Source organism: Oncorhynchus tshawytscha, linkage group LG12, assembly GCF_018296145.1.
Source record: "Oncorhynchus tshawytscha isolate Ot180627B linkage group LG12, Otsh_v2.0, whole genome shotgun sequence".
Classification (NCBI taxonomy): domain Eukaryota; kingdom Metazoa; phylum Chordata; class Actinopteri; order Salmoniformes; family Salmonidae; genus Oncorhynchus; species Oncorhynchus tshawytscha.
The window spans coordinates 64522265-64535204 of NC_056440.1; the positions used below are offsets into that span (position 1 = coordinate 64522265).

Genomic DNA, 12940 nt, shown 5'->3' on the forward strand with positions numbered 1-12940 from the left:
TGCAGCTGGTGGCCACACCAGATACTGACTGTTACTTTTGATTTTAACCCCCCCTTTGTTCAGGGACACATTATTCAATTTCTGTTAGTCACATGTCTGTGGAACTTGTTCAGTTTATGTCTTCTTGTTGCATGTTATGTTCATACCAATATTTACACATGTTAAGTTTGCTGAAAATAAATGCAGTTGACAGTGAGAGGACGTTTCTTTTTTTAGTTTATTTGTTTTACACTTTTTTGGTTACTACATAATTCCATATGTGTCATTTCATAGTTTTGATGTCTTCACTATTATTGTACAATGTAGAAAATAGTAAAAATAAAGAAAAACCCTTGAATGAGTAGGTGTGTCCTAACTTTTGACTGGTACTGTATATATTTACAACCATCATACTGTTAGCAAGAAAGTTAGGAGTTAATTAAAAAATTGATTTCTAAAATATAACAAATTTAAGTCTGTTTTTGCTATATATACTGTACATTCAGATTTTCACATTAAATATTTTAAACCCCTGAAAAGTTCCATATTGGATAACGTAGCATGATTATAAAATGCATAAGGCCAATAAATCCTTAACTCCGCAAAAGTGCATTAGCTTTAACTTCTACAGCGTTCTGTTTTTTACCAATTGATTGTGAAATGAACAAAGGAAACGGCTCAGCGAAATGGCTCGGACATTGACTGTCATGAACTATTCTTGAGGTAGCGTGGGTGTAAGGAAGACCAAAGTACAAGTGCAGGGATGTCCAAGTCAAGTCAGCTTGGTCATAGGGCTGGGGTGAGAGTCCATAGAGCTGATGCTAGCAGAGCAAAGTCAGGACCAGTGTTAGTACCAGACCCAGACCAAGACAGGGCAGGCGGTGAGAGGCCAGGCCTGTGGCCCCACTGTCCAGCTGTAACTGGTACTGCACCAGAGTCCTGTGGTAGCCCCTCTCCTCAGACACACAGCTGTATGTTCCCTGCTGCTCAGGGCCCATGCTCTCTATTAGCAGGAGACACTGGTGCTCTGACCCTCTGGAGATGCACGGTGTTGCTGTGGTGTTGCCATGGTGCCTCCAGCTGTACTCAGCGTGGCTGGACAAGGTTGGGCAATGGAGGAAGTACTTTGAAGATTGAGAAACTCTGATTCCATCTGCAGCGCCAACTAGTGACCTTGGAAAGTAAACTAAGAGCAAAACATAGCTTTCTAGACTTCCATAGCTAACCATTGTGGGTGGTTTCCATCCTTTATTATAGTACATGGTCATAATAAATGGTTTTGTATTTATACAAGGGTGGCTGTAACACACTACACACCTTTACTTGCAGTAACTCCTCTGGATATGTTGCTGCATACCTGATGGTTCCCGTTCTCCACATCCTGAATTGTCTTACTGTAAAAAGACAAGCACATATGAGTTAAGGAGTCTCAACAAGCAACTCAACCAGAAAATAGTGAATGTCTATTTTCACTCAGAGGTTGCTTATTCCTGTTTATGGCCCAGTAGAGTGTCTACCTTGTGGTTGGCAGTGATAGTTATTTGAAAATGCAAAGATGAACTGAAAACACATGGTATCACACCAACAGAGCATAGAGCATTTCACGACACAACGGGTAGTGTGTAGTATCGTGTGTGTGTGTAGCATGTGTTGGGGGAGTGTAGAGGAGGAAGTGTAGTATACTTTTAACAGAAGGTGGGGATCAGAGTGAGGAAGTGAGAACTAACATTTCCCACTGACACACAATGCAGACAGACTTGTATGTTATGTTTAATCAAATGAAGTATATTTTGTTTTCTTTTATGGCCTCTATCTGACACCACACTTGTTTTAAGTATATTTTGTTTGTTTTCAAGGCCTCATCTGACACCATTTGTTTGAACAAGGGCCATGTGTGTTTACATAATTCTGGAAAAACTGGCTCTGGCCATGTTGAACTGAACTGATGGAAAATAAGGTCTAGTATAATGGCCAAAATAATGCACCACTCTATATTAGCATTTTTGACAAACACTATGAAGTGTTCCAAATAAACTGTAAGGCTGACAGGAAACCACAGAGAGGAAACCATTAATGAAAAATCTGTTTTTGAATCACTACCATTAAATATCTATATAGCGGATGCTATAAGCTGCAAGCAGGCTGTGTTTGGTCTTACTTTGTTGCTGTGGTGCAGTGATGGCCATCCCAGCCACAGTAAGGGTCTCTGGCCAGGACACAGTCTTCACACTGGGCTCCATACTGCTCACAGCTGCCCAAGTCAATCTGAACCAGCTCTCTGCTGGAGCCCACATACAGCTTCCCCTGGAACACAAGAACATTAGTACACTCTTTGGAAAAAAGGTGCTATCTAGAACCTAATATTGTAGGAAGTACTCAAATAATGACTGTTGACTGCAGAAGAAAGTTGCTGATTTACAATAAGAACACCACTTCTTTTACAATATTATTATAGAGATATAAACATGGTTTGAAAGGGATCTCTTTGACTATTGTCTATTCCACTCCATGTTTCCTTATTACCACTGTTGGATCTGTGGGGAGGTTTCGGTGTTGTCTGTGTTCCTTGACTCACCGTGGAGGAGTGCAACATCATACTGAGGATGTGTGCTCTGTAGTTAAAAGGTTGTAACTCAGCGATGACAAAGGCATGACCATCCCTCTCCAGAACCTTATGAATCCCTCCATTCCCTAGTGTAGACACGCACACACACACACACACACACACACACACACACACACACACACACACACACACACACAGTGTGTCAAACAGCAGTTATCGATCATTGAGGTTATGAGTGAGAGTCAAACATTACAAAAGAAAGTTGTGTAAGAAATGTCAACACAGTCATTTAAGCATAACACACACACAATAGTTCATGTTTCAACATAATGTTGAGACATCCTCCAGTCATATTACACCACTCACAGTACAGATGCATGGTGAGGCATAGACTCGCCCTAAGGACACATATCTATGAGTATCTATGACTATTGCTCCAGTAATGCTTCTGATACTGTACTTCAATTACATTCATCAGTCTCATGTTTGGATTGTACTTCTCTGACGCTAACCACAACCTACAAAATGTTGTGCAAACGTGAATCTCAAGTTAGGGTTGTTTGAATAAGTCTGTGTGCCAATGATGGGAAATGAACTGCATCTCTGGTTTCCCAGCACAGTGTGATAAGAGTATACTTCCGCTTAGTTATCTTTTTAAACTAAAAAATAAACAGCTCAGACAGGCCTTTTTTACACCTTACAAAAGATCAGTGTCAGGTAGTCAGCATGAAAAAAAGTATCACTTTACACCCATGTACGGTCAATAGTATTTCAACCTTCTGAAAGCCTCTGTCTCTTAAAACTGGTGTGAGTATAAGATGGAAATGTTCTCACCTCATCCACATTCCTATAAATATGCTGTACGTATACACAATACGGCTCCCTATCATCACTTGCTGCTGGGTCATAAGGGGTCTATGTTAAAGGTCTCCAAACATAAGGTTTCCCGTCATTCCTTTCAGACTGATAATTTCTGATTCATCGTCTAGAGATCAAAACTTCTCACCTAGAGACAGAAACAGGACATTCCCTTTGCCTTGGACTCTGTCCACGCGGATGTGGTGGTAATAGTGGTGAGTGACCAGGAGAGGCTTACTGGTGACACACTCCTCCATCTCTGAAACCTTGTCCACCATCTTCAGGACTTCCATGGGGAGTCTAGTACTGTCTTCAACACACTACAAGAGGATGGACACTTGTATGTATACTTCAACATACGAAGACATACACAGAATACAGTCCAATATAGTAAACATACAGAGTAAAGGAGTAGAGCTGACTAGAAAGTCATATTGTTGAGCATACCTTCCCAGGTCGTGGGATTGGGACAGACCCCGTGTGTCCCTTGAAGTTGGAGGTTTTAAAGATGCGGTCAATATCTCCTATGGTGTAGACACATACAGCACTCATACCCCTAGGGGTAGACACAGAGCTCAGCAAGTTTCAACTAACCCCTTACTAAAGGTCTCTTTCGCAATGTTTCACGACTTCTGCTTTCAGTGAAGGTCAGAGAAACAGCTGACTCTCGAGATCAGAAAAGGGGAGAGGGGAAGTACAACCCAAACTTCCATGGTAATAAGAACAAAACAAAGACTATGACATTTTGTTTTGGTTTTCTTAATCGTTGTGTCACTTTCAGTTTGATTTTTTTTCTCTTTCAAATTTGATTTATTTTCTTAACGGCACTGCAACTTCATGTCATAAACTGTACTATGAGTCCCTGTTACCAGCGCCTGTTGTGATGTTATTGATGATTTGTGTATGTTACTAAGGTCCATTATGATCTATCTACATACAGTATGTCGTCCTACCAGCCATTCCTGAAGAGTGCATAGACCCTGGTATCCTGCCACCTCTCTGCCAGAACAGTGTTCACGTCCACTAGCTGGGTGAAGGACAGCCTGCTGTCTTGGTATCCACAGAAGAGCCTGGCACTCAGCTTGGAGGTCCACCTGAACTGCAGATAACCCTTAGGTCCTCCACGATCGGCCTGGAACACACATGCAACCACAGACATGTTAAGATAATCACAGTGGGCAGTGCACACACCACTCAAGGAGCCCCCCGATGGAATTAGTCTTAATTACGGGCTTAAATGGGCAGAAATGGAGTGGTACCGCATATGAAAGAGCTACAAAAATGTTCTGAACTAAACTGCAACACTGATGATTACATACAGTGCAGGCAGATTCATGCTCTACAGTTATGTAGTGCTTACCAGTGGAGGATGCTGGGGAGAACGGCTCATAATAATGGGCAGAAGGAAGCAAATGGAATGGCATTAAAACACCTGGAAACCATGTGTTTGATGTATTTAATACCATTCCACTGATTCCTCCCAGTCATTACCACAAGCCTGTCCTCTCCAATTAAGGTGCCACCAACCTCCTGTGGTGCTTACCATGCAGACTTGAGCAACCCGGGGAACCCAGAGATCAGAGTCCAAACGTGGGTGTCGGTTCTTCTCTATGTAGAAAGCATATAGTCTGTCCTGCAGACGATCCTCTCTCTGCCCGCTAGCCACCAAACTCACATATCTCTGTTCTAAGGAAAAGAACAGGAGAAATAATGACAGTCTGATGAGATATACAGTACTATGCAAAACCATGTCAGGCCATGTCTTGTTCTCTCGCCCTGTTCCATACCTGTTCCACTATTGTCTGTCCATAGTCTGTTCTTCCCGAACCTGTTGATCCCCACGGAACCCTCTGTGCCTGAGTGAGTGGTGTAGAACTCCTCTACCCCAGAAGATTCTGGAGACACAACACATTAGCTCAATAACCACTCAAGAACATTAGGTCATATTATAGGGTAATGTTTTCCAATTAGACATTTTCCTCACCAATGAGGAGTGTTGGCTCTGTTTCATTTATGTGTTGTTGAATGTTTTGGATGGCCTTGGATCGAGTGCAGTTAAACGGGTCGTCTGATGGGTTCTACAGTGGAATCGTTTTGTGTTAACATGCCAATGGCAAAATGGTATCATGAAAAGTCCTGTATACTTATATAATGAAAAGTATTTCCCATACCATGTAACAGCACAATGTGTGTTGTTGTCCATTGGTTCCACACAGGAACAGTTGGTTTGGATCATTAGTCTTGTGTAAAACAGTGATGTTATAGTGACAGTCCTGAAGGAGAAAACAGAACTGTGTTACATGGTTGTAAACCAAATATGTGCAACTTTAGTAATGAACTATGCTATAAAACCAACATCCTCTCATCTTTTCAGATACTCACTGGTGATGTGGAATCATTACTTCTACATTCCTCTCGAAACACAGGACTCTGCAAAGGCAATCATTAAAAAGATTGTACAGGTACAGATGTAGGACCTTCATTTGAGCGAGTTTAATACAACAGGACATGTGGATTATAATTAATGGACATTTTTTGTAGTCATTGATACAATTTCGTTAGGGTAAATCAAGTGACATTTTAAAGTGGATATTACAAAGTTTAAAAGCCTTTTTAAACATTGAATATACTACAAGTTTGCATTTCTTGCTGTGCAGCAACAAAATAGTGATCAAAGTAAGATCCTACATCTGTACATGTAGAGTACAATGTTCAATACATCCATTTCAACATAATCTAGTCCACAGCATGTAAGAGGGGAAGGACTGTTTAACTAAATATTTAATGTAAAATATCTATATCCCTCCCTCTGTTATTACCATCATTTACATTACAGCAACTGTATTGGACAATCCTACTTAGAGCACAACCTGAATAGAGCTAAATCAATATAAAGCAACACAATACACAAGTAAGGTTTGCAGTAAGGGTATGTAACTCAGTCATACTACCATTGTAGAGGTCTTAGAACTGTTGAAGTTTGTCTGGAACAGGTTTATGTGGTCTGTAGCATATACTATGTTGTCCTGAGGGCCCTGCAGGAGCTCTATATGGCTGTTATTCCAAGACACGTGGATTCTTAGGAAGCTCACATCTGAGGACACAGAGATATAAATCATTAAGCAAACATATGACCGGACTGGATATGTGTTCATGCAAAAACTGTGCTCATTGACATTACACTCTGGAACTAGGATAACTTCTTAGAAACCACGATTGATCCTTATGACGGACCAGGTGAAAGCAATGTCATGGAAAGAGCAGGTGTTCCTAATGTTTTGTTCACACAGTATATACTGACATTGCCAGAGTTAAATAAAAGAAGGTACCCAGTGACTGAATTTGAATAGGGTTAATGATTCACGTTGTGCCAGATGAGTTTATCCTTCTAACTTTACCGTAGCATAGCATATTTCCATATTATATTAAGGATAGGCCTACTGTCCTTGTATCTCACCACTGTGATAGGCTGTATGATGGACATTCCTCATTAAATATGTTCAAGCTCAGTATTAATGTAGGCTTGTATAAATAGTTTGTGTTCCTTACCAGAGTTGGCTAATGACAAAGGTATGAAATATGGTTCATGTTCTTGTCCTTTTGGAGAAGCGCAAAAAGGATCCTACTCTCTTTCATTTCTCTCCCTTGAGTCGGAATGGTACTATGTCAGAATGTGGACAGCCAGAGCCCGTCACAGTATACCTCAATCCAGGGATGGAATATATCGTTGTACTTCTAATCATCACGAAATGATGAAAGGTGAATCGAGAAGATTGAAATACTGTTCATTCTTTTATTAAACTGCCATTTTCGTCAGCAAGCTAATGCTAAAGCAACCCATTGGATTCAATAACACTTCCGGTAGCTACTCACCCCAACTCTAGGCGTTGCACTTTCAATGGGTTGCTATTGCATTAGCTAGCCTAGCATGCTGGTGAAAACGTCAGTTTAATTAAAAACAAGCCGTATTTAAATATTCTCGATTCGGGATGAGTATGAGTAGAATGATATATTCCATCCCTGGATTGAGGTATGTTTTCACATTCCGGCATAGCACCACAGAGTTTCTAAACCCAGAGACCCAACATTGCGAGACTTCCGGGAACATTTGGGAAACAGACCAAGCAGACCAGGCCGGGGTTTGAGAAGTCAATGAGAGAAGTGAAATGTCTTAACTATTTGAATATGTTATTATTCCAACCTTGTGAAAGTGACAGAATTACATATTTTAATTTCAGTCAAAAACAACTTTATATCGAAGGAGTGCCTTTGATTTGATGGCCTGCATGAGCTTAGTTAGCCAACGTCGCCATGACATTGCCTACAAGTGTGATCTGGGATTTCTATTGGAGAAGCAGTTCCTGCCTATCTTCAGACAGTACTATCACAGATAGAACAATGAGAGAGATATTTCACTGGATGTATAAATGTGAAGCTTCCGCTTGGCGTTTCAACTCACTACCGAAGCCCAGTTGCCTGCCGTGTGAGAAGATGGAACAAGACGGATTTTGGCCGACATTCTGTTAATTTTCAATACAATTTTCTGTTCCCAAAACTACAATATGCTACGAACAGAGTGGACTAAGTTTTTTTTCTTTTTTTTTCTCCAAATGTAACCTTTATTTAACTAGGCAAGCCAGTTAAGAACACATTCTTATTTACAAAGATGCCTATGGACGACACTGGGCCAATTGGGCGCAGCCCTATGGGACTCCCAAACATGTCTGTTTGTGATAACTTTAAAAGCAGCCAATAAGTGCTCAGCATATGTGGGCGCTCCTTCAAGACTGTTGGAAACGCATTCCTCATGAAGCTGGTTGAAAGAATGCCAAGAGTGTGCAAAGCTGTCAACAAGGCAAAGGGTGGCTGTTTGGAAGAATCTCAAATATAAAATATATTTTGATTTGTTTAACACTTTTTTGGTTACTACATAATTCCATATGTGTTATTTCATAGTTTTGATGTCTTCACTATTATTCTACAATGTAGCAAATAGTAAAAATAAAGAAAAACCCTGCAATGGGCAGGTGTATCTGTAACAGTATAACTTTAGACCGTTCCCTCGCCCCTACCCGGGCACGAACCAGGGACCCTCTGTACACATCAACAACAGTCACCCACGAAGCATCGTTATCCAAACGCTATTTAGTGCGCACCACCGCTAACTAGCGAGCAGTTTCACATCCGTTACATATCCAAACTTTTAACGGGTACTGTACCTAAGTATCAAAAGTACATGTAGTTGCTAAAATATATTTAATTAACTATCAAAAGGAAAGGGAAAAGTAGAAATAATTTTAAAAATACTTATATTAATCAAACCAGGCGGCACAATTTTTAAATGTATTTGTATTTATGGATAGCCAGGGTCACACTCCAACACATAGATCTAATTTACAAACAAAGTATTTGTGTTTAGTGAGTTCGCCAGATCAGAGGCAGTAGGGATGACCAGGGATGTTCTCTTGATAAGTGTATGAACTTTACTATTTTCTTTCCTGCAAAGCATTCAAAATGTAACGAGTGCTTTTGGGTGTCGGGGAAAATGTATGGAGTAAAAAGTACATACTTTTCTTTATGAATGTAGTGAAGTTAAATTCGTCAAAAATATCAATAGTAAAGTACAGATACCCAAAAGTAGTAGTAGTACTTTAAAGTGTTTTTACATCACTGCAAAAATCGACATTGGTCTTGTGTAATCATACCAAACATAACATATATAACGTACTAATTTGGGTGTCCCGGATTTACTTTTACTATGCTACGTCTAGTCTATGAGAACAGTCGGGTCTTTGATAGCAGTTCCAAATCAAGAGAGAGAAAGAGAACTCAAAGAGAGTCGAGTCCTTTTGGCTATTGTGGACTCAATACACTTTTCCTCCAAATGGATTAGTATTGAATATAAATCGACCCCTTTGGCTATTGTGGACTCAATACACTTTTAGTAGCTATTGAATATAAATCGACTCCTAATAGCCCTGATCATTCAACCCTGCTGTCGTCATTCAATACTTGTACTATTGATTTAAAAGAAAAAGCTTACTTTACCTTTGTCTGTCAATGTCACTCTCGGTTTGTGGGTAAGGGTCGAAGCTTTCACCGAAAAAATGAATTGTCCTAAAAAGACGGCAAAGAGCGCGAGCGGACACATACTTTTCTGAGTCTCTCCGCAATGAATGACTTGAAACGGTAGGCACGTTGATTTAGCATACAACACAGGGGTGGGGTCTGTATAGATACAGTCTGGTCTTCCATCTAGTCTTGTCTTCAATCAAGTACAGTAGCCTCAAAGTAGCTTAATTGTTCTGTAGTGAAACATACTTCACTCGGTAATATTTTTGATTGACTACCCATATTAGCCTATTTTCAGAGAAGGCTAGACTAGTCTAGACCCAAATGAGAAATTCTGTGTTTTCCTGGGACCCAAACTTAGGAAAATATGCAACTATACATAAATATCAGTTCATTTCATTGCTCTTATGTCTAAAACAAATGCAATATAGACAAAAAATAACAATGAAATTAAATATCTATTCATGTTTATTTTCCCCCATTAAAAACACTCTTACATATCTGTCTAGGTTGGAACTGTTGCTGTTAAAATACAATAAATAATTTTCATTCTGAATTGGAATAAACAGATTGATCACATCACACAGATGAGTAACAGCACCCACACACAGGCTTTTTGATAGTGCAACTCTAAGTAACAGTACAGATGAAAAATGATCAGGCCTACTGTACATCTTACTGTAGAAATGATTGTTAAAAGAAAGTCTAGGTTGGAACTGTTGCTGTTAAAATACAATACATTTTTTTTAAATTCTGAACAAGAATAAAATGAACAACCCAGAACTGTGTGAGTGTGTTTGCCTCAAAAGCATCTTGCTTCAATCAAGTTTATTCCAGTTAAGAATAACAATTATTATATTTTAACAGCAACAATTATGAGCATATTATTTTGTACAGTTATCATTGAAAACAATTACATCAAAAAGACTGTTTGAGTTAAGGGGGTGTGTCACTATCTATTTAATTTAACCACTTTTGCAGTAGAATGTTTTTATACAACCATCCATTTCATATAGGGGATACCTTAGAGATATGGATAAACATGGTTCAAATCAAATCAAATTTTATTTGTCACATACACATGGTTAGCAGATGTTAATGCGAGTGTAGCGAGTCTGGTTGTGCTTTGGTATACTTCGGGTAGGGGTACCTCAAAAATTTGGGGGACTTGCCACTAGCCTCCACAGTCTCTAAAACTCACAATTTGCTTATTACTTCCAATGAGACATTGGCACCAGTCATTACTATGACAATTCTCTACATCACTAGCTCTACTGTTACGGTTTTCTAGGTGTGAAGGATAGTCGGACCAAAATGCAGCGTGTAGATTGCGATCCATGTTTAATGAACAACGTAAAACACGAATCAATAACAAACACTACAAAACAAAGAACTTAACGAAAACCGAAACAGCCTATACTTGTGTAAACTAACACTGAGACAATCCCATGCCACACCCTGGCCAGACCCAATACATGAAGAAAAACACAAAATACTTAGACCAGGGCGTGACAGAACCCCCCCCCCTAAGGTGCGGACGCCCGAACGCACCTCAAAAAAATAGGGAGGGTCCGGGTGGGCGTCTGTCCATGGTGGCGGCTCCGGCGCGGGACGTGGAACCCACTCAGTCAATGTCTTAGTCCCCTCTCCTCGCGTCCCTGGATAGTCCACCCTCGCCGCCGACCATGGCCTAGTAGTCCTCACCCAGAAACCCACTGGACTGAAGGACAGCTCGGGAGTGAGGGGAAGCTCGGGAGTGAGGGGAAGCTCGGGAGTGAGGGGAAGCTCAGGCAGGTAGGTAGATCTACCAGATCCTGGCTGGCTGGTGGTTTCAGCAGATCCTGGCTGACTGGCAGATCCTGGCTGACTGGCGGATCTGGAAGAGTCTGGTTGACTGGCGGATCTGGAAGAGTCTGGTTGACTGGCGGATCTGGAAGAGTCTGGTTGACTGGCGGATCTGGAAGAGTCTGGTTGACTGGCGGATCTGGAAGAGTCTGGTTGACTGGCGGATCTGGAAGAGTCTGGTTGACTGGCGGATCTGGAAGAGTCTGGTTGACTGGCGGATCTGGAAGAGTCTGGTTGACTGGCGGATCTGGAAGAGTCTGGTTGACTGGCGGATCTGGAAGAGTGGCTGACTGGCAGATCTGGAAGAGTCTGGCTGACTGGCGGATCTGGAAGAGTCTGGCAGATCTGGAAGAGTCTGGCTGACTGGCAGATCTGGAAGAGTCTGGCTGACTGGCAGATCTGGAAGAGTCTGGCTGACTGGCAGATCTGGAAGAGTCTGGCTGACTTGCAGATCTGGAAGAGTCTGGCTGACTGGCAGATCTGGAAGAGTCTGGCTGACTGGCAGATCTGGAAGAGTCTGGCTGACTGGCAGATCTGGAAGAGTCTGGCAGATCTGGAAGAGTCTGGCTGACTGGCAGATCTGGAAGAGTCTGGCTGACTGGCAGATCTGGAAGAGTCTGGCTGACTGGCAGATCTGGAAGAGTCTGGCTGACTGGCAGATCTGGAAGAGTCTGGCTGACTGGCAGATCTGGAAGAGTCTGGCTGACTGGCAGATCTGGAAGAGTCTGGTTGACTGGCAGATCTGGAAGAGTCTGGAAGAGTCTGGCCGACTGGCGGATCTGGAAGAGTCTGGCCGACTGGCGGATCTGGAAGAGTCTGGCGGATCTGGAAGAGTCTGGCCGACTGGCGGATCTGGAAGAGTCTGGCCGACTGGCGGATCCTGGCAGACTGAAAGATCTGGCTGCTCCACGCTGACTGGCGGCTCTGGCTGCTCCACGCTGACTGGCGGCTCTGGCTGCTCCATGTAGGCTGACAGCTCTGGCGGCTTCTTACAGACTGGCAGCTCCTTGCAGACTGGCAGCTCCTTGCAGACTGGCAGCTCCGTGCAGACTGGCAGCTCCGTGCAGACTGGCAGCTCCGTGCAGACTGGCAGCTCCTTGCAGACTGGCAGCTCCTTGCAGACTGACAGCTCCTTGCAGACTGACAGCTCCTTGCAGACTGACAGCTCTGGCTGCTCCATGCAGGCTGGCAGCTCTGGCTGCTCCATGCAGGCTGGCAGCTCTGGCTGCTCCATGCAGGCTGGCAGCTCTGGCTGCTCCATGCAGGCTGGCAGCTCTATGCAGACTGACAGCTCTGGCTGCTCTATGCAGACTGACAGCTCTGGCTGCTCTATGCAGACTGACAGCTCTGGCTGCTCCATGCCGGCTGGCAGCTCTGGCTGCGCTGAACAGGCGGGAGACTCCGGCAGCGCAGGAGAGGAGAGAGGCTCTGGCTGCGCTGAACAGGCGGGAGACTCCAGCAGCGCTGTAGAGGAGAAAGGCTCCGGCAGCGCTGAACAGACGGGAGACTCCGGCAGCACAGGAGAGGAGAAAGGCTCCGGCAGCGCTGGAGGCGCGAGGCGCACTGTAGGCCTGATGCGTGGTGCTGGTACTGGTGGTACTGAACCGAGAACACGCACAG

At 42.8% G+C, this 12940-nt stretch overlaps 1 protein-coding gene across 3 annotated transcripts; it reads right to left on the minus strand.

The window, feature by feature from the left end:
- Positions 1-284: 284 nt before the first annotated feature.
- Positions 285-9609, minus strand: LOC112263664 (semaphorin-7A). Of its 3 annotated transcripts, none has more exons than XM_024440153.2 (14): positions 9452-9609; positions 6355-6497; positions 5786-5833; positions 5575-5676; positions 5388-5481; positions 5191-5298; positions 4947-5089; positions 4357-4535; positions 3851-3959; positions 3552-3723; positions 2555-2670; positions 2138-2283; positions 1297-1373; positions 285-1165 (listed from the first exon to the last, which is right to left on the minus strand). In XM_024440153.2, the coding sequence occupies exons 1-14, from the start codon at positions 9552-9554 to the stop codon at positions 801-803; spliced, it is 1905 nt and encodes a 634-aa protein (XP_024295921.1). In that variant the 5' UTR covers positions 9555-9609; the 3' UTR covers positions 285-800. The 3 variants fall into 3 exon arrangements, with proteins under 3 accessions (XP_024295921.1, XP_024295922.1, XP_042186849.1); XM_024440154.2 differs by lacking the exon at positions 9452-9609 and adding an exon at positions 6953-7487; XM_042330915.1 differs by having other exon boundaries at positions 1006-1165; positions 1337-1373.
- Positions 9610-12940: the final 3331 nt, after the last annotated feature.